This window comes from Artibeus jamaicensis, unplaced genomic scaffold, assembly GCF_021234435.1.
Source record: "Artibeus jamaicensis isolate MK-2021 breed Jamaican fruit bat unplaced genomic scaffold, CSHL_Jam_final scaffold_474, whole genome shotgun sequence".
Taxonomy (NCBI): domain Eukaryota; kingdom Metazoa; phylum Chordata; class Mammalia; order Chiroptera; family Phyllostomidae; genus Artibeus; species Artibeus jamaicensis.
In genome coordinates this window covers 13,100,342-13,123,606 of record NW_026522046.1, presented here as the reverse complement: position 1 = coordinate 13,123,606, position 23,265 = coordinate 13,100,342, and the positions used below count along the sequence as shown (strand labels likewise).

The following is a 23,265-nucleotide window of genomic DNA, read 5'->3' as shown; positions in this document are numbered from 1 at the left end:
TGCTTCCAACTCTTGGCTATTGTAAATTGTGCTGCTATGAACATTGTGGTGCATAGGTTCTTTGAAATTGATGTTTTAGGATTCTTAGGATATAATCCTAGCAGTGGAATTGCTGGGTCAAAAGGCAGGTCGATTTTTATTTTTCTGAGAAAATTCCATACTGTTTTTCATAATGGTTGTACCAGCCATCACACAAGAAAAAGAAATAAAAGGCATCCAAATAGGAAAGGAGGAAACAAAACTGTCCCTGTTTGCAGATGACGTGATAGTGTACATGGAAAATCCTATAGACTCTACCAAAAAACTGCTCGAACTAATTAATGAATTTGGCAAAATGGTGGGTTACAAAGTCAATATCCAGAAATCGAAGGCACTTTTGTATACTAACTTCTGATTAAATTCCAATGTTTTCCAGAGGGTTTTCTGTCTGTATGATCTATTCATTGCTGAAAGTCGGATACAGAAGTCCCCTACTATTATGGTACTGCAGTCTATTTTCCTTCCTTTAGGTGTGTGAATATTTGCTGTACATCCTTAGATGCTGCCATGTTTGATCATAAATGTTTGTAAGTGCTATATCCTCTTCTTAGATTGATCCCTTTATCATTAAATAATGCTCTTCTTTGTCTATTATGTCTCTGCCTTATGCGAGTATAGCTACCTCTCCATTTTTTTAGTTTTCATTTATATAAAAGCTTTTTCTATCCTCTTATTTTCAGTCTGTTTTTGTCCTTATAGATGAAGTGAGTCTGGTGAACAGGACATAATTGAGTCCTGTGTTTTTATTCATCCAACCATTTTATATATTTTTATTGAAGAATTTAGTCCATTTATATTTTAGGTAATTACCGATGGTTCTGGACTTACTGTTACCATTTGGTTAATTATTTTCTGGCTGTTTTGTAATTCTTTTGTGCCTTTATTCTTCTCTTCTTCTATTCCTTTATAATTTGATAATTTTCTCTAGTGGTATTCTTAGAGTTTTTTCTCTTTATTTTTTATGCATCTTTTATAGGTATGTGATTCCCATGAGGTTTTTATAAAATATTTTTATAGCAGTCTATTTTAAGCTGAAAAACACTTTAGTGGAATTGGATACTAAAGCTCTACATTTTTAACTCTTCCACTTCTTTCACATTTTATGTTTTGATGTTCCACTTTGCATCTTTAACCTTGTATAGTTGTTAAAAATTATTGTGGTTTTAGTACTTGTAACATCTTTGTCATTTAACCTTTATACTATATTTATGAGAGAGTTATTCACCACCATTAGAAATTAGAGCATTCTAAATTTACCTATACACTTATGTTTACCAGTAAAATTTATAATTTTATATGTTTTTCTGTTACTAATTAGTGTCCTTTTGTTTCAGCTTGAAGGATTTCCTCCATCGTTTTTTTTTTGTGGTAGTAAATTTTATCAGCTTTTACTTGTCTGGAGAACTCGCTCCTTCAATAGTAAAGGACAATTCTGCTGGATAGCATATTCTTGATTGGCATTTTTTTAGCACTTTATATCATTCCAAGCTCTCCTGACTTACAAAATTTCTGTTGATCAATTTGCTGATTGTCTTATGGAGATTCCCTGTAGGTAACAAACTGTTTTCCCCTTGTTGTTTTAAGATCTTCTTTTTATCTTTAACTTTTGACAATTTAATTATAATGTGTCTTTGTGTGGGTCTGTTTGGATTTATCTTTTTTTTTTCCCTTTTTTAGCTGTCTAAGATTCCTGGTTCTGGATGTTTGTTTCTCTCCCTGAGTTTGGAAATGTTCAACCATTATTTCTTTGAATAATCTTTCTGTCTCTTTCTCTTTCTTTTCTCCATCTGGGTTCCCTGGGATCGATAACACTGATACAGATCTATCCGATGGTGTCCCATAGATCCTTAAGCTACATTTACTCTCTTTCATTATTTTTTGCTTTTTGCTTTTCTGATTGGATGAATTCCACTGCCTTTTTATTGAGCTGATCCTTTCTTCCAATTGACCTCATTGGATATTAAAGCCTTCTACTTAATTTTTAAGTTCAATTATTGTAATTTTCAGGTCTCTGGTTTCTGTATTTTCTATCTCACTATTGAAATTATCACAATATTCATGTATTGTTCTTCTGATCTTGGTAAGCAAATTTATGAACATTATTTTAAACTCTATCAGGTAAGTCACTTACCTTCATTATATTAAACTCTGTTTCTAGAGTTTTATCTTGTTCTTTGATTAAAGCATATTTCTTTGTTTTTTTTTTAATTTTCGTTGACTTTCTGTGTTTGAATCTGTATATCAGATAAATTAGCTATCTCTCCTATTCTTGATGGAATTGTTTCCTGTACGAGATGAACCTTACCATTCAGTCCGTCCTTATTTCTTAGTTGTCTTTCAAAACTTTGTGGTTGTCCAAGCTGAATTCCTGTATTTTTAGTGGCCCCGAGAAGTTGAGAGTGTGCCAAGATCAGTGTCCCAAAGGTAGGACTCAGTCAGCACCTAGATGCTGGCTTATTGGAAGCCAAATTCTCAGGCAGTAACTTTTGAAGCATGTAATAAACTTCTTTAAGGGAAAAAGCCAGGAGATGCACATTTCACTTTGCTGCTTCTGTATTGAGCCCTGGAGGAAGAGCCAGTCAGGAAATGGGTTTTTTTTGTTTCTTTCTTTGCTACATTCTGTGGGCCCTGTGAAAGCAAGCCCCACTGACCACCATAGCCAAGTGATTAAGGAATGCATCTCCTGGGTGGTAGCCACAAAAGCCAGGCACCAGACATGTGCACAACATTTTTTCTGTGAGACACCAATGACAGAGAGCAGAGCAGAGGGAGCACACGAAGATGGTGTGGCCAGTTTCTCTGGTCTCCAGATAGGATTTTAGCTGACCTCTAGATGCATGTTAAATTAGAAAACTTACCCTTAGGCTATAGATTTTAAGATATGCAGATTGTCCTTGTTCAAGAAAGCCTGGGATACAGTCTCTTTTTTTTTTTTCTTTTTCTTTTTTTAACCTGCTGCCTTTGCACTGAACCATGAGGGGAGAGCCATAGCTGGTCCTCCCAAGATGTTTAAGAACTGTTTTTTGCTATAGTGTTGTGGGTCTCATGGACAAAAATCCCACTGAGTTTTGGGGTTCTGTCCCTCAAATAAAAATCTTAAAAGTTAGGGCACTAGATGTTGGATCCAAACCTTTCTCTTCCCAGGAAAAAGCTAAGGGTTATGAGCTATGTTTGATTATTATGTTTCTATAATTCAGTCAGTTTTATGGCTAGAGTATGTCTCAGACTTTCTTATACATTTTTATGTGAGTTTTTTCTCTTTAGCCTATGAATCATTCGGTTAGTTCTTGTATTTTTTTCAGAGGGAATGATTTCATGTGTAGCTGTAGATTCACTGTGTTTATAAGAGGAGGAGAGTTAAGAAGCCTCCTACGTCATCGTCATACTGGAGCCCAGCAAGACTTATTCTCATTGTCCTTAACATGGGGATAGTTCCCCCACTACCTGTTTTTAGGCTCATCAAGATAGTGAAATAAGATATTTAAGTATAAAGCATTTTGAAAATAATAGCACTTTATATAAATATAAGGGAAGGCTGCTTTGGTATAACAATAAGGTTGAATACCAAAGCATGTGAGAAGTGTATGCAGTATTTCTCATCTCTTCTCACTTAAAGGCAAGACACAAATCTCCCTCTTGTTTATGCAGCTGCAAATAAAGCCAATTTAGTCTAAGCAGTCTATCATGGGCCAGGTGACTTAGAAATCCTAGAATTTGTTGCCAGGTTTTTTCTGAAAGAAATAGCAAGGTGACTGGCTTATATTTTATTTGTTTGAGCTGCCAAGTGACTCTTAAGAAAGCAAAACAAAACAGCTCTCTCCAGCAGGACACAGGGAAGTTGCCTTTCTCCTCCCTCCCCATTCTTTCATTTTAATCTTTTGTAATGTGTGGTTTCCAGATTCCAAAAGTGTAAATAAAACATGTCTGTTTTGTAGTTTCTATTATCCAGTGCAAATTGGAAAAGTAAACCATAATGCTTCCTAATCTTCTTTAAAAATTCCTTTTTGCAAGTAATTTATTTCCAAATATTAGTATTCCTTGAATGATTTGGATGGGGTGGGATGGAATAGACACAGGGTTCATAGCAATCTACTGCCAATAATGCTTTTTCCTGAAAAACATCATAATCAGAATAAGCACTCTCCCAAGAATTTTGCGATCACTATGCTGGGGATAAAGGTGTCTGCAGAGATACCTTCGGCATTGGAGAAGAAGTGTTTGCTGTATATGGGAGAAAAAATCCCAAAGAAATAAAGGGATGTCAAAACTGTTCTTTTCCTCTTTATTTTCAAGAACTGTGTTTCACTAAACACATAGAAGATCGAATTGAGTTGCATTTTTATCTTGATATAAATCGTGTAAATTATTGGAAAATATAAATTCTAAATATTAAATGGACTTTGAGCCTTGTTGAATATGTGGATTTGAATATTTAACATCATATTTTCTTTGTAGTCTATATATCTTATGTGTTCTGTACTGCCTCAAATTAGAGTGCTAATTTCCCTTTTGTGTAGTTTCACAAGAATATTTTCATTCACTAACAAGACTAGTAATACGAACCCAGTCACATTTCACTGGGTGCCAGCTTTAGGACTTAAAGATAAGTAGCGACATCTGTATAACCCTGGTAAATATTAAATGTCATTTGAGAGAGAGAGAGAAACTAACAATAGCACTTGCCACCAGTCTGAAGTTACTCTGAGATGTCTATGAATACACATGACGGCTTCAGTCTATTAAGCAGATGCCAGTTCAGCTGCAGTGCATATGTTGGTTTTCAAACACAGTTGTCCAGGCATGAGGTTTAGAGATGCCATTTAGAATTTTATATTTTTAAAATTTAATTTAAACATTGACCTTGAAGATGTATAATTATTAGTTTTCATAAATTTTATAAAAGTAATTAGTAATATAGTAAAGCATAAAGGAAAAGAGTGCCTAAGATTTTTAAGGAATTTTATAGACTATATTATATTTTAAATGAAATCAACTGATGATTCGTTTTGTCTGGAGTTTTACTTAGTTCAATAACCAGATACTGACTTTTCTGTTACTCTCTATTGTTAATTTGATTGTGTGGTATTCTAAACTGTTTTAGAAGGGATTGTTTAAAGGTTTAAATATTACAACATGAAGTATCAAAGCAATTTCTTAGTTTTTAGGTCAATAAAAGAAAAAAATATATGTATTCATACTACCCTGAGGCATGAAATAGATACTGAATTTTATTTTCCTTCATAGAAAAATACAATTTAAAAGCTACTTAAAATAAAAAGATTTTATAAAAGTACAATTTACCCTCTGTGTTTTTGCTACTCTGGATGTATGAGTGTATAGAATAATGAAAAGCAAACAAAACCCTTAATACTGAATGCCAGCATTTCCTTTTTTTTTTCTTTCAGCTCTCAGGAGAAGTGATTTTACAAATTGCCAATGAACCAGTTCTGCCCTTTAATGCTCTCGATATAGCTTTAGAAGTTCAAAACAGCCTTAAAGGTAATTTTTTATTTAAATTATAGTAACTTAAAAAATGAAAAATTGTTTAACTAATTTTTAACAAGAATTGGATCAAGTTATGTAGTATACTAACTATGGTAATGCAGACCCTCCCTCTCTGTAGAGGGTCATCATGAGAAGGGATTAGAAGAATTTTGGCTGCCATGTCCACAGGAATGAAGTGCACTTATGAGTAAGCATAAGGCAAATTGTAAGTCTGAAAGAATATTCTACCTACCATCTTCTATATCAAAGAGATTATAATTTCAAGCTTTAATTAATTATTATTTATAGGTTCCATGTAGAAAAATATAGTTTAGGGGTTTGGGGTTTTTTTTAAACATTTTATCTAACATTTAGTTAGTTCAAACGAGACTTGTCCAGAAGTTTCTCATTGGGGATTCATTTTCTATAAGGTTTGGGCTCCATTTCATTTCACTGAAGTGTTGGCTCATCCTAGATAAAAGATAACAAGAAGATTATTTTCCTCATCTCTACTTCAATTTCTTCACATCTGAATATATCTCTTTCAGCAGAATTCTACCAGCCTCTAATAATTATCTTCATTTCCACATTATCTACATATAAAACTTTCATTGGGATTATAACTTGTCTTTATTAAACAAATGCAAAAATCAGTTTTGTAATTAAAGAATGAACCTTTCTTTTCTTTGAGTCACACATTTTATTATCAGACCTCTATGAGTCATTTGTAGTTCACTTTTCAATGCAAAAGCTGATATTCTAACTATAGGAATGTTTGGAGAGTATGTAGATCCTTCTAAAGAGCCAAATATTTTCAGTTTCTGAAAATTTAATACTTTTTTGACCACCTGGGTTGCTTCTTAACCAAGAGAATGCTACAGCATCGCCTCACAATTGTTCTCATGACTTTTATTATAGTGGCTGTAAAACCGTGACCTCAGGAACAATTGAGCTGTTATGTGGAGCTGTTTGCTCCCATACGAAGTGGCCTCATTGAGTTGCTTTGTTGTATTTGTCAGTTTCTATACAGTTTTCTTCTTTTGTCAGCTTCTGTTTCCCTGTTGTCAGTGTGACTCCTGCAGCAATCACCCTGCCCTCTACTGTTAATTTATTATTTTTAGAATATTTTGAGCTGAGACTCTGAGTCACCGAGTATATAACATTTTGCAAAATAAGAACAGGTATAAATAAAGGACAAAATATTCTCTAAATATTAGTGTAATCTTTTCTGCAAGGATTTCTTTTAAGCATCTATTTTACTTCTGTAGACTGTTCTAATTTTTACACTTAAGAGAATTTAGTTGGCACTGTGTATAAAACTTAAAACTTTTAGAGAACAAAAGGAGATTATTATTTTATAACATAAAGATGTATTCATCTATAAGAGAATAACCGTCCTTCATAGGAAGGAGCCTCGAAAATATACTGTGAAATATGAACTGCATGATAGAATTATAAATGCTTTAGAAATTGCTTTTCTAAGTCAGATTTTTTATGATAAACATAGATCACATTTGTAATAATGACATGAAGAATATTATTTTAAATTAAAGAAATAAAATCAGCAAAAACAACAGTATCAGTACTATTATAATTTTAAATACCAAGCTCTATTATAATTTAAACAATTGAGTTTATTTTTTTAATCCATAAATAAACAATATTTTGGCATTATAACTATTATATGTGTCTCAAGTCACATAGTCTACTTCTGAAGGTCAAATGATGGCCTAATAATTGTTAGAATTATATTATTCTTGCTTTGGGGTAGAGATTCCTTTCAAAATCAGAAGTAAAGTATGTTCTCTCTCCCTGGAAAATTACATGTAGACAAAAAGTTTGCTACTAAGAGTTTCACTGCAGGCCTGATATCACTAAGTCTATGTGAACCTCTTCCTAAAATCCAAAGGTCCCCAGTGGACGACCCAGCGACATTTGGGTTCCTTGCTGTTTGTTATATTGGACTGCTTCAGTTTTGGTGAATGCATTTTTCATTGATTGTTAGTTAATTTTGAGTTTTCTTTCTTTTGATGTGAAACTCCTTGGGTCTTCCTGTCACTTTCACTCAGAAACATGCAGCCAGACTTGGGATGTACTGGGTGTTAGAAAGAACAAGGCAAAGCAAAACAAAATGCAACAACAACAACAGAAAAGGCAAAACATTTACTTTACCATGACTTAGGAATAAATATTTTATCAAAAAATATATAATATGTCACCATTAAGCCATGCAGAGTTTTTATATTTTAGTAATCACAACTCAAACTTACTTGCTCTGCACATAGTCAAAGATTATTCAAATGTTTGCTAAACTGTAGGCAGTTTGGTACACCTCCTCTATTTTAACTACTTTGGTTATAACCTATTTCTAAAATAAGATACTTGAATATGCTAATGTGTAAATAATGGACACCACTTAAAAACAACTAAATAAATATTTCAGTTTTAATTTTAGTTACCATACTAAATGTTTTCCTTAGATAAATAGAATTCTGCAGCTACATGAAACATATAATTTGACTACTGAATACAAGCTTAAATTGTTGACATACATGTATTTTTAAAATTTTGTCATGATACCAGCGATGAGTTTTTAGTTCTCAATTACATTTTAAAAAACGTGAACTTTAGGGATAAACTATAAAATACTGTTTCCCCTTTTTGCAAAGAGTTTAAGTATGTAGGTCTCTGAAACCCAATTATATTTTCAATGGTGTAAATTTCACCCCTTGACAAACAGCCATCTTGTTTATTGATTACACTAGTTTACAGTAGCAGCAGACCATTCTCCACAGTTCCCACAACCACCAGAAAGAAGGATAATTTCTCAGTGAATAATTTGTTTGAGTTGATTTATTGGATGATTCTTGAGAGCTCAGTTTGACTGAGTGACCTTGGCTTTTAATATTTGGTCAATGCCAAACACATAATAGTTGGAGAATGAATATATGTGGTACATGGAGATGTAGTATAAATGGTAACTGATAAATAAAACAAATATGCTTCAGATACACATGTGAAGAAAGTTATATACAAACATTTCCATAGAAGGCAGTAAGTACTAGTTTGTATGGGAAAAAGAAAGTGTGAAAAGTAAAGACCATCACCCCATTGAGCCAGAATTAAAGAATGACCAGTTAATAAACTTACTAAGTTTACTGTTTTTCACTTTAACCATTCTTTAAATGTAAAAGATGGCTCTTCAAAATCATTAATGACTGTACAATTTGGATGCCTTTTGTTTGATATCTGCTATTTTTCTTTGTCAGACTCCCAATGATTCATTCTTTGAAGTATTGTAAGACTACAAATGGCCAAATAAAGAAAAATTCATTCTCATCTGATCTGGCTATGTACACATGCATTTAGTGCAAGCCAGAATCAGCAGGAAACATAATTTTGAACACTGTGGCTTGTTGCCACTGCCCAATTGTCTCACTAAATGTAAAATGGTTTTTGGCAGACTTTCTTCCTGTTCTTTGAAAAAGTGACAATGCTGATTTGATCAGACTATTTTCTTTATTAGCTCTGATAATTCATTAGTGTCAATCACTTCATTTTAGAAGGAGGGATTGTATTTCAAGGAGGTGGTGCCAGGGAAGCAAGCACTCTGTGATGTTAGATTTGTAGCTTCATATTTTCAAGTATCGTTTTGGTTCTTTTATACAATTACAAATGATAAAGACACCTAATTTTTTTTCTTTCTGAGAAATATTAAGTAAATTTACCACTTGGTAAAATTAAAACGATAAATGGCATGATTCTAGTCATCAGCCCATCTGTCTCCAGTCTTGGTTTTAATTACCACCCATTCCAACTCTGAACTGGCCTCAGATAGTAAAGGAGGGACATACCAGGTACCTGGCCCTGCATCCCTAAGAATCCAAAGCAGTCCATCTAAACTCTAACAATTCTGAATCATGCTGCATTTCCAATGGTTTGATCAATACTGGCATTTCTGAAACTGGTATTTTTGCGTGGCAAGGGCATAAACCCAAAAGCATTCTCTTAGATGTATCTTACTGTGCTTGCTAAAATTGATAGAGATACAGTCTCCCATTGGGTACAGTCTACTAAAAATATGTTTGGTATCAATCCCCATTATATTTTTCAAAGGATTCTGATTACAACCATATTAAAGATTTTATTTAATTTGTTGATATTCCACATTTGGTTTCAAAACAGGATTTGAGACAACTGGGTCTGTGACAAGATCTCTTTGTCTCCACATTTTCAGTGTTCTTCTCCTCACACTAATAATTCTCTCCCCCATTTCTCTCAGAACTCATATATGTATCACATAATGTCACTCAATCATTATCCTAAGTACAGTGTCCGTTTTGTATCCCTCAGGGTTATTCTTTTTCTCTTATTTATTCCCTGTCTTCATTATTTGTTGCTATTCATATAGCTTCCCTTTGTCGTCATTTTCTTCCCTATTCTTTATACTTCACCCAAATTCTTTTAAAATTTTAAAAAGCTATGCATTTTGTTTCACTACATTAATTGAAATATTTTAGTGGCATCGTTTGTTCTACTTTCCCATAAGATCAATGGTCTTTTGCAGGAGCGTCAAACTCATTTTCACTGGGGGCCATATCAGCCTGGGAAAAGTAAGTTTGACACCCCTGGTCTATTGCATTGTGCATTTTTCCTCTATATGTTATTTTTAGGATAAAACACTATGTCCATGGCAGGATAGTACTACATCCATTTTTCTATGAGTGTTGCCTCACTGGCAATACATTTAAAGATTTTTTTGATACTTCTGATCTTGACTTGTAATAGAGCATAGACTAAGTAGCCTTGCCCTCATGTTGATTCATTCTTACAAAGCCCATTTTTTCCCCTTTTCAGTGTCTTGATTTAGGAAAAACATAATTACATTTACATGTGTTATTAAATATACAATCCCAACTTTTTGCCTTAACAGCAGGGGAATAAAAATAAGCCACATGTGAATTTAATTCATTCAAGAAAACTTTTGTGCCCTGACTGATATGGCTCAGTTGTTTGGGCATGATCCTACAAAGCAAAGGACCATCAGTTGAATTCTCTGTCACGGCACAGGCTGGGGTCATGGTTTAGTACTAGTCAGGGTATGTTTGAAAGACAACCAAATCAATGCTTCTTTCCTCTTTCTCCCTCCCTTTCTCTTTCTCTAAAATACATGCATGCATACATACATACATACATAAGTACATAAATGAACAAATAAAATATTTAAAGAAAAAAAAAAGCTTCAGCTTGCTCTTCCAAAGCAGCCAATAACCAGATCATGTAGTTACAAACACAGCACAGTAGGAACATCCATGGGCCATAAAAAGAGCCCCTGGTTTTATTTCTGCACCAGTTAGATGGACCCATTCCATGCAGTTTGTTGAAAGACTTGCTCAGTTTTCATCTGCCTTGGCTACCTGGATCATTGGATATACAGGATAATTTTTAGAATGTGTTGCCTGTTGTTGTTTTCTGTTTAAGTGGCCAACCTAATTCTTCCAAACATGCCACTTGGACATCTTTGCAAGAAATATTTTTTGTTATATTCAGTTTAGACATAATACTCACTGTCTTCTGGCATATTTCATCTTTAAATAATATTCTTTTATTATGCATTGTACAAACAATGGTAGCCTATTTGAGTATCAATAGAGCACCAGCTTCCACATCTCTCTACCTATGTTTTTGTTGATTTAACTTTTTTAAATAACCAGCTATGATGAGATGATTCACTGTGAGTCATACTAGGACTGTCATTTTCTCTGGCTGGAATCGCATTGGCAATTTTGTGTCCTCTTTAGTGATGCCACAAGATGTTTTAAAGATGACATTAAGTAGCACACGTTTTCTTCCCAAATAATCTTCTATTCTGCTTTTAACTAGTATATTCTGCAGAACATAAATCATACTTTTGTTGTCACTATAAATCAGTGAAGTCTAAGCTGTGATTGTGCATTTGTTAGCACCTCTAAAACTGTGATAAGCTTATCTATAGAGAAATGGGCTCTGCGAAATACTATTAAAGTAAAAGGCCATGTTTGTCTGAAATTTTAAAAAAATGTAGTTTTAGTTTATGACCAGTACACATTACTCTTAATTTAAAATAAAATGAAGTGAATCTCTAAGTATACAGCTAGAAAATATACAGCTAGAAACTCAAGGCAGGAAAAATGGAAATAAACTAAAATGTAAAACTTTTTGGAATCTGAAACTCTGAAGAAAAACTACAATATTAAGTACTAAAATCATCATTAAAAATAAGACAGTTATCAATTTACCCAGGAGATTGAAGAATAGACTTAACAAAGGTTTATGCCAAGTTGAAACTCATCAGTTCAGAAAGTGCCTCAGGAAAAGAGGTAGCTGGCACAGTTACCAGGTTCCGTCAGGTTAAAACCTGTGTCAATTTACTGTAGCACTGTAATCAGCACTGTAGTTCCTGGTCTTACCCAGAACTCTGAGAGGCTCTGCGAATAGGACTTGTAAGAAGCACCTTTGAGCACTGGTCTGTTGGAATATGTTGTGGGATTCTGTACCAAGGGTCCTTAGGAAGAAACAAATTTTCAGGGATACACCTTGGCACTTTAGAAGTCTCCATAAAGCCCCAGGCATTGTGCAAAGTGCCTCACATTCCTTAGGACATTTCAACTTTAACCTCATGGATTTAGCTGGGTATTGTTAAAAATAATTTTAGAGATTAAGAAATTGGGCCTCAGAGCCAGTAGTTGTGTGTGTGTGTGTGTGTGTGTGTGTGTGTGTGTTACTCAAGTGTATACTTTTAAGCAGCAGGTTTAGAGCTTGAATATAGGTCTGTCAGACTCCAAAGCCCCTGCCAATTCTACCCTCGCACTGAACTGCCTTCAGGGGAGGATGCTGCAGGGGTGATGGGTGGCTAGAAGACAGGAGATTCCCTGAGGAGTAGCAGTATGTTCCTCTGGTATATTTAAAGTCTCTTCTGAACTGGATTGCTATTCACCTCAATATCTGCTAATTAATAATTCTTCCCTTTCTCTCTCCCTCCCTTCTGATCTCCCTTCCTTCTCTTCAATGAATATTGACACTGCTTATAATGTTCAGCTCTGTCCCATCCATCAAAATTTAGAAAAATAAAAATGTTTAAATTAGAGGTAGATTAAAACCCTAGAAGGGTGAGGATGGAGTGCAGAAGAAGGGAAAACTAATCATATTGTTTACAGATGGAACACTTACCTCAACCATTTGAATGTAGATAAATTGTCATAATTTTCAAAGTTCCATCTGAGATGCCCTTAATTTCTGGACAACTTTGTGATTTGCCTCTCAAGTTTTATTTCTTCCCTGGGGTCTACTAAGCATATTCTTGTACACATGAACTATTTAGTCATCCTTGTGAGCATTAATTTCATTTAACAATATTTATTCTTCATTTGTGGATTATTTATAATGAATTTAGAAACCTATTAAGGTTGGACATTTAATTGTATATGTCTTTGTCTCTCTCCCAATACTTATAGAATAACACACAAAATAGGTCTTAATAAGTACTTACTGAGAATACATTTGTTATTTGCCTTTGAGATGAAACAGGAAAAATACAAACTTTTTATTTGACATCTAGAAGAACATTTCACTTGTCTCTTGAATAAAATAAAAGCAATTTCAATAGGAAATCTCAATTATTTTGTATTATATTAAGGTTGATTTTTAATATTTATCACAAATTAGTTTGTTCTACCATGCTATAAAAATATTAATAGTTGGCTTTTCACCAGGAGCAGAGTTATATAAGGATCATTTTTAGAATGTGGATGTTTAATTCCTTTTCCTTTTGTATTATTCCTTCCCTTGTTCTTCAGAGGTTTTATATGCCTGCCCTATAGAAAGAAAAATGGTGCCAGATTTCTAGGGAATGCTGAATAATCTGTGTAGGGAAGGAGTGTGATACAGTTGCCAGGAGGGGCCACGGATTGAAGAAAGTAATAACAAGCAGAATTTCTGAGGATGAAAGCATTAGTAAAGCTGTTACAGTACTTGTTGGTAGTAATTTCTGGTTGGTTTATGTACTCTGACAGCAATAAGTTGCCTTAGCCTAGTGATCTTTATGCTTAGAAAATGAAATGAATGTTCGCTCCATTTTCCACAAGGAAAATGAAGGACTCTAATGTTAAGTAATCTATCCAAGGCCATGTTGATGATAAGTAGACTAGGCTGTTCTCTGTTTTTTCACATCGAGTCCTTGGTTTTTAGACTCTGTGTACATATTATTTCAAGATAATTATATTAATCTTGTCTGAGAGATGTCTTTAGTTCTTACTTCATTGTCTTTGGTCAAATAAACAATAGATTTATTACTTATTAAACTTGAACTGTTAAGAACCTTAGTTAGTCTTCTGTTCTTTGACATGTCAAATAAACAATAGATTTATTACTTATTAAACCTGAACTGTTAAGAACCTTAGTTAGTCTTCTGTTCTTTGACATGCAATATGCCTTAAATGAAGTTTTATGTATTAGTTTTTATGGGTTCTTGTTAGGCCATATTTTAATATAATTTAGTTTAATTTAACTTATCATTACCTAAAAATAGCCTCTTTTTATGTTTTTTGCAATATTATTGATTTCAGCAAGAAAGTAAGGGAAATAAGATTTGTTGAGTTTGTTCCACACATCTCCTTGAGTAATTTTATAGACATTATTTAATATAATAATGTATCTCAAATAAGTCATGATCTTATATTCAGCATTCACTTAACAAATTTTTTAAAACAACTACCATATGTAAGGTATTGTGCTAGAATCTGGGGATACGAAGAGAGATAAAATGTATTTGTGGATGTTGTTGGCTTCTTTTGAGTCAGGGAAAGCAGAGAGAGATGGAAGATGTAAATTAAAATATAAGAGATGTCGTGATACTGTGGTCCAAATACGGTCTACATGTCCACTCATTAAACAAAATGCAGCTACAGTTTCAAGAGTTGGGCAAATAGTACTGAACAAAACAGACAAAAATCCTTTTCCCTCATGGAACTGACATTTTAGTAGGGATCCTAATGATCATAAGAAAAATAATCATTTGGGATTACTGAAACCAACCTATAAAAGTTAACGTTACATTCTGGATCTTATTTAAAGGAACAAATGAGCTCTAATTAACTCAGAAATGACTATTAGGAGTCTTTAGAATGCCAGTTGTGTGTCAAAATGATGGTGTGAACACTGAAAGTAAAGCTACTTTTCAATTTGTAGCCTTCTCCCCCTGAGGTAACACATAGGTGGATGCTGTGGAAGGCGGATTTCCACTCTCAGGGATCTTTCTGGTTCCAGCCAGTTCCTAAACCTGTCAATTCTCTATGTTTGCACCACCATGAAAGATAACTTCATTTAAGCTAAATAAGTTCGAATGGCACAGTTTGTCTCACTTGATTCAGTAGTAATGTCTTCAATTCTGTAGTGTATGTTACATCAGAACAGATATTTCTTTCCTAAATGGAAGACTCTCAAGGATGTCAAACTTGTTTTTACTGTTGTTCAGTCTTTCAGTTCCTGCATCCATCTTGGTCTTTCGTTGTGCCAACATGTTCCCCGTAAGTTCTCCATATAGTAACTTCGGTGAACCATAATCATTCAAGAAAACCCGTATCTTTATCAAATAACATTAGTATTATTATTGTTATTTAGGAGGCTAGATTGTCTAAATAAGCAAAGGTCTCTCCTGTCATAACCTCAAGTTTTGTTGTGAAATCAAACAAGATAATTACTGAATGTGTAAAATGTACTATAAACACATCAAAATGCCAAAACCTGTGAACGATAGATTTTATTTATGTTGTCAGTTTCAGTGACTAGAAGGTTTCATAAAGGGTTCCTTGTATCCCTATAAATACCACTATCTCTACATAGTTTCTTTTCTTGTTGGATTTCTTTTCTGCCTTTTGTTTTTGGATTTTTATATTAAAATACTGTATAAAATTTATTTTATTTATTCAGTAAGCAACTGTTGAATGACAGCCTGATGTTGGGCTTCAAAGCAAGTGACATGTCAAATAGTCCCCGTCCAATGAAAGGGAGAGACAGAAAGGTCATGGTATTAGTAGTTAATTCTACAACAGACATATTTTATATATCAGCTATACTTCCTAGTTTTCTCTCTTTTTTTAGTATATCATGTCTCCACCATGTTTCTTAAACTTGAAAATGTGTGGAATAATCTGACTACCATGTTAAAATGGAGATTCCTAGGTTCTACCCCTGTAGTGCTTCAGCCGATCTGGGAATCTGCATTTCAACAAACACTGGGTATTTTGAGAGCTGGTAACCCTTGGACTTTGGTGGAAAAAGACTCCCTTCACAACCTTTTCCTTTTTGCCAGAGATTTCTCCAAGTAGTGCCGTAAGGCTTCTTTCAACCTTCTGTCTGCTAATCTCCACACCATGCTGTCAGGACCGCCAGTTTAGATTTACTAGGTCCATGTTCACTTCATTACCTTCACTTGAAATGATTCTTTGCAGTGATCTGCTGACCTCATTGGAGTCAGTTGTACCTAGTTTCCTGAGAATGACATCATTAACTGCTGTCTCACCAAAGACTGGCTCTAATAGTGGGGATATATGGAAGAAGATAAAGATAAATTCCCCTCTTATGGTATAATAAAAAGTGCTTTTTAAACAAGGTGTTAAACTGCATCAGCTGGGAACTGTCTATCTGTAGGGAACTACTTGACAAGTATTACACTGAGGCTCAGTAACTAGCCCAACATCACACAGCTACTAAAGCTGTAGAGCACGGATTTAAACTCATTTGTTATGACCCGATGATCTTGCAGCTGTAATTACTATACAAATGCTGTCTTTTTCTTAGTCAAAGGAATGATCTGTGATCCCTTTGCTACCTCCATTCATAATAGAATGAGTTTCCATAAATTTGGCAAACAAATAAAGAAACAATAACAATAATCATCTTGAAAGAAAAACAAAACAATACAAACACTATATAGGATAGTTTTCAGTGTATTTTCAAATCAAAAATGTATATCAACTTCAAATTACAGAAAAATTTTAAGAAACAAAAAAGCCCAATAGAGTCATAACAACACATAGTAGCACAAATCGTGTTTTCGGGAAAAAAAAGGATGATAACTCCTTTGAAAATGTTTTTCCCAGAAACACAGCATCATGAGCATGAGTATTTGAGTCAGAGAGATCAGTCTTCTGATTGTGGCCTGTTATTTACTTGCTTACTGACCTAGGAAATTCTCTTTAATTAATTATCAGCTTCTGTGAAATAGATATGGCAATACAAAGTTTGGCAAATATTAATAGAGATTATTTTATCATGTGCTCAACCCAGTGCCTGAAACGTAGCAGTCTCTCCACTAACAGTACCTACTTACTGGTATTATTATTAGTGCTAATTATTAGTAGTAGTATTAGTGATGATATATTTAATATGCTTAGTAGAATATGTTTATACAAAATATTTTTGGTGAAATGAATACATCACAATTATAAAATGATAATTTTGCTCCTTTTGAGAATGTCTTTTCTGAGATGAGCCCATTTTTCTTCACCAGGTGATCAAACCAACACTCATCAACTACTAGCCCTGGCCTCACACCTTCGGGAAAGTGCTGAACTCTTCCAGTCAGATGAGATGCGTCCTGCTAATGACCCAAAGGAGAGAGTTCCTCTGCGTGTCCGAATGCTGAATGACATTCTCCAGGACATGGAGAAGAACTTCCTGGTTCCGCAAGTGCCACCAGGTTTTTATAGGTAAGATATGAGTCTCAAAATTTGTATTTTATATCCCTCAATTAAATTTTTCTTTAATCTGTTAGAATATGTATCTTCTGTGAACAAATTTTTGAAATGAAAAACATTAAGTATGTCTCAATATAGGGTCATTCTCCTCCTCCAAAGAAAAGTCCAGCTGCATAAATATAGAATAAAGGACACTTAGCTTAGCAATAATCATATAGAAAATATATTTTTTAATATTTTTGACATTAAGGTCAGTATGAGTTGAATATGATATGGGTGCTGAAAAACATCAGTGGAATTATGGGTTGTGTTGGGAGAAATATACTTCCATGAATGAGTCAGGAGATAAGCCCATGCTATTTTGTTCTAGGAGGACCAAAGCTTGACCACTGTGTTTAATTCTAGAAATTACATCCAAAAAGGGAGTTAAATATGTTTATTCAGGGGAGAGTGGGATTTAGATGAATCTTGAAATAACCAGAAAAAAAGAGATATTTGTTTGGAGGGTCACAATAGAATGATTTCTGAAAGCATTTAAACAATTTTAACAAATATGTTACTAAAAGTCTTCATATGGAAATAAACTTGATTTAGGCTCTTAGAGGATAAGATGAGTACAACCTGTTTTGGTTTTTGAGTTCCTGATGTAATAGAAATTAAACTAACAGAAAAAATGCAGCTGGAAAGTGTATTACATATTTAAAATTCTTTAACTGATTTTTCTATAAGACAAAATATATACATGCCTTTCTGTGTAGTAAATCCTAATATTATATGTGTATATGTGCAAGAATTATATATAGATATCTAGGTGTTCTCCGTGTGTATGTATGATATGTGTATGTGCGTATATATTCTAGTCCAGAGTTTATCATGAGACAAGGCAGGAGATGAAGAAATATTAGGGGGAGAGTGAGACAAGTAGACTGTTGGGCTTTAAACTCTCATATGCAAATGACCTCAAATTTAGCACTTGTACTACATTAATTTATCTATCTGTCTATCTATAAAATGATACCCTGGACTAGATATGCTGTGTATTACCAAAGAATATAACTACTGAATAGAAATAATAAATTGAAGCATAGGAATACAAGTCTTAATTATAATATGATAAAGAAGTTTCTAACAAGTAGTGTTCTTAAAAGACTAAACATGCTCACTATCACTGCAGGTATGAAGACATAAGCTGAGTAGCCCTAAGCAACTGAACATTTGGATTACATGAGGTTTAAGGTGTCTCTAATACAAAAATCCTGTGATCTGACAAATCCTTTGATTTCTCACACCATAGGTTTTATATCTATAAAATGAGGTGAGGAAATGAGACACCTTTTTAATAAGAAACATTTTATACTTCTGGAATTTGTGATTTTTCTTTATAATTTGAAACCCTAATTCACATTTAACATCTTTATTTTATATAATTCCTTCTAAGAGTATGACTCTGTATCATAACTCTTTGGGGAGTGTTCATTTATTATGATAGTTTGAAAGCGTGGTACTCCTGTAAGCATCAGAGCCACTGAAGGCCCCTCCAGTTAAAAACGCCTGCCCTGATTAGGTTGTATTCCAGGGGCAGTAATGGGGAAACAGAATAAACAAAGTAATTAAGTAAAATACAGTGTGTGGTAAATATAATAAGTGCTAAACAGAAAAATTAAACCACATTATTAAATCAAGCATTAAAAAAGTCTTTATCAGAGTATGTAAATTATATTTTAAAATATATTATGTAAGATAATTCTATTGCCTTCACTTTTAACTTACGAACATTCAAGAATTAATAACCGTCATAAATTAATACCAGTTTTATATATTATTATATAATAAAAATTTTCCCCATTTGCCTTTCTACTTGCACATGCAGTAAAGATAGAAGACCCCTATAATCTGATTTACATGTCTGGTAAACATTTTATTACCCCCTCGTTAATATTTATAGACTCAATTTACTTTATTATTCTTGTGAAAAGTCAGTATTTGCTTTGAGTTAACTGTGATTAAGTTTTCCTGTTAGTAACATGCCTATAGGGCACCTGTATTTCAGTGTGTAAGCTTGAAAATGCTGATTATGATAATGTTCTAATTTATATAGCAAATTTTAGGATTGAAAGCTTATGGTTCAGTATGTTGGCATTATATTAAAGTATCATGATAGTTATCGAGGGAATGACTATAGTTATTGAAGGAATAGAGCCTTCCTGGCTCTATTAATATATATATATATATATATATATATATATATATATATATATATATATATACACCAGCAGTGCAAATAGATTAAATAGCTTCATTTTGATTTATATGACTGAGCCTTACCCCAAGATTGCCATCATGCATTTCACTTCATTTATGAAATAAATAAAAAAATCATACTACATTTTTTCTTGGTACAGAATTCACATTTCTAAATATTCTGTATGCAAAAATAATTCAAAATTATAGGGCTTTATACTCTCGATCCTGATAAAATCCTCTTTCCTAGGAGAGGATGTGTTCAAAGTGCAGTGGTGGGTGTGATGGGATGATAGGCAGTTTAAGGAAATGGAAAAAAATGATCACTTAAAATCACACGTCTATACAGAGAGAATATAAAATCATTAATTGAATTGTATCAAAGAACATTTGGTGAACAGTTTATTTTTTTAATGTTAAACAACCTTTAGAAAAGTGATTCCTGTAAGAATTTCACTCTTCAACCCAATGGTGTTGTGACAATTCTCATCAAATATACAAGGAGGAAGTCAAAAGTGATTTGCTTTTTAAGATAGTCATTGTCAGAAGTTCACTGCATAGAGCTAAATATTGCATTTGGAATTTTGATTACATCCCAAAGGGCACTGCCTCAATAAAAGCATCACTAAACACTGAAATATCTTTGGAATATGAAAAGAATGTTCCCTATAATTTGGCATCAGATGATTCCAAGATTTTCGGTCCTAGAATATTGTGTCTAAAACTGTCATTTCTATAAATAAACCTCCATTAAACATGCTCCATCCAAGTATACTGATGGAAACTGGCAACAGAAGATTTCTACCTTCAAGGAATTTAATATAATTCATAAGTAAGATATATAAATTATAATTTAAATAAATTTTCAGAATACTTATGCGAAGTGCCCCACGAGTGCTACAGGCAAGAAGCACTATTGGGATTCAGTTAAAAGAGAAATTATTATCTTGTGGCAATCAAGGATGATATCAGAGGGAAAGGGAGACATTTATCTGGACCTGAGGGAAGAGTAAGTTGCCCAATAAATTAGGAAGCGCTATAGACTGAAAGTTTGTATCCTCCCAAAATTCATATATTGAGACCTAATCTCCAATAAGATGATATTTGGAGGTGGGGCCATTAAGAGATGATTAGGTCATGAGAGTAGCCATATAATCCCTCATGAATGGGCTTAGTGACCTAGTATCCTAGAGATCCTAGACAGCTCTCTTACCTTCCTGCCACCTGAGGACACCGCCATCTATGGACCAGGAAGCAGTCCTCACCACACACGGAATCTACTTGTGACATGCTCTTGGACTTTCCAGCCTCCAGAAGAAGCATGAGAAACAAATTTGTGTTGTTTATAAGTTACCCAGTTGATAGTACTTTCTGATAAACAGTCCAAACTGACCAACACAGGGAACATTTCCAGGAGAGGACAGTGTGACAAAAGATACATAGGACAGGTTGTGATATGCTGGGGAGTGGAAAACAAGGAGTGAAAATAGTCCAAATCGTTATTAGGTTCATGAGTATGGAGAGCAGGAAGAAATCAAATTGTGGAGTGTCTTCAATGTGCCATTGAGAGCTTGGGGCTTCCTTTTTTACAAAAAAGATCCATGAAGAAATCTACATTGTAACAAAAAGTTATTTGAAGCTCCAGGTAGGGCGCACAGCAGTTGAGAGATAACAGAAACATTCCAGAAGACTGTGGTGTAGGAAAGATATGGGGGAACAAGAACACGAATTGGAACATTGGTATCAAGGAAGAGCAAAGAGCTGGCTTAGGAGACAGACTGAAGAAGGAACTGATGAACTTAGTGACTGAGTGGTTATGGAAGCCTTAGGGAATCCTGGTCTAGGATTCCTGTGGGGCTACAGATGAAGCAGGGCTGGTAGTGGAAAGAAGCTAATCTCGGTCCATTTCTCCAGCCAGTTAGTTAAGGCACTGAGTATCTCTGGGTCTCTGTGTAATTATTTGATAATCTGTTGTGAAAGATAATTTCTAGAGTCCCTCAAACTCTAAGCATCTGATTCAATGGATACTCACAGAATTAAAACCCAGGGAATTCTAATCCTGTGTAAGAGGAGCAGGAAAGAGTATATTGATAGATCGTTAACAGCACAATAAAAAGCATCCAGAGGATACAAAGGATATATCCAGAGGATGCAAAGGCATCCAGAAGTAGTGGGGAGGACATGAAATGGTATATATGATCAGGGACCGTGTGAGTGAGAGTGTGTGCAAAACTACAAAGTGTTACAAAAATATAACTACTGACAAAATCCAGCAATGTAAAATCTGACTCTGAGTAGGAAAGGGATCATATACTTTAAGAATTCCGAGTCTTCTCTCTCTCCCTTCCTTTACTATAATTCCAGTAGGTACCACTCCAGTACTCATGGGCTCTGGGGTGTCTGGCGATGGGATCTTGCTGCATCTGTATTTTGTTATTGGATTCTTTATAAATAAATACCTGTTATTATTATTCTGCAAAAGCAGATTAAGCAGTCCAACCCAGTGAACCCATGCATTCTCCACTACAGTAATATGTTCTGTTAAAAAAATAGACTGTTTTTAGAACAGTTTTAGGTTTAGAGGAAAATTAATCACAAAGTATAGAGTCCCCATATAACCCTTCACACACACATAGTTTCCCCTTCCAGTACTCAAGTCCTCCCTGTTGTTAATGTTGTGCAACGTGCAGTACTGGAAACGAGGCACAGACAAGTCCCGAGTCTCTGGGTGCTGGCCTTCCTGAGCCTGATGGGCCTGGGAGTGGGTGTGGGCCTGTGGCCTCAGAGTCTGGGCTTCTTTCACAGCCAAACAGAGATGAACCACCTGGCTGACGGTGGATGAGGCAGTGAGCCTAAGCCCTTCCTTTGTTTTCTCTCCAACAAATCTTGCCACCATAACTCAAATCCTCCTATGAGCGTATCCCAGAAATGCTTTTCCTGTATACTGTGGAAAATACTTATTTTCAAACTGGTCTGGCAGACTCACCTTGGTCCTGGTCCACCTTTGGCAACAGTACCTTTGTTACAATCAATAAGCCAATATTGACACATTATTAACTAAAGTTCATAGTAATGTGAGGGTTTACTCTTGGTGTTGTACATGCTATGGGTTTTGACAAGTGTATAATGACATATGTATAGCATCATACAGAACAGTTTTATTGCCGTAAAAATCTCTGCTCCACCTATTCATCCCTCCCTCCCCACTCCCTCAGCCTCTGGCAACCACCAGTCATCTTATTCTCTCCAGGTTCGCCGTATCCAGAATATCATATAGTTTGACTCATGGAGTATGTGACCTTTTCAGGTTGACTTCTTCACATAGAAATATGAATTTATTTCCTCCATATTAGTTTTTTAATCACTGAAAAATATTTCATTGTATAGATGTATCACAGTTTCTTTAACCATTCACCCATCGAAGGACTTCTTGGCTGCATTCAATTTTTGACAATTATGGATAAAACTGCCATATATATATATATATATATATATATATATATATATATATGGTACATACACACATATATAATATATACACCCACACAGAGATTTTTGTTAAGGTACATATTTTCAACTCATGTGGTAAATACCAAGGAGTGTGATTGCTCGGTCTGAGGTAAACCATATTTAGCTTTGTAAGACTGCCAAGCTGTCTTTCAAAGTGGCTATACTATTTTATATTGCTACTAGCAAAGAATGAGACTTCCAGCTACTCCATATCCTGTAGAATGTTATGATGTCAGTGTTCCCATTTGTAACCATT

The 23,265-nt window shown here is 34.3% G+C and overlaps 1 protein-coding gene across 5 annotated transcripts in view; it reads left to right on the top strand.

Annotated features, from left to right (window-relative positions):
* Nucleotides 1-23,265, top strand: part of NAALADL2 (N-acetylated alpha-linked acidic dipeptidase like 2) — a 1,140,409-nt gene that overhangs the window by 1,074,466 nt on the left and 42,678 nt on the right. For all 5 annotated transcript variants that reach the window (XM_053657983.1, XM_053657979.1, XM_053657982.1 and 2 more), the window contains 2 exons: nt 5,445-5,538; nt 17,072-17,270. In XM_053657983.1, the coding sequence (XP_053513958.1) occupies nt 5,445-5,538; nt 17,072-17,270 (293 nt within the window). The remainder of the gene's footprint in view (nt 1-5,444; nt 5,539-17,071; nt 17,271-23,265) is intronic.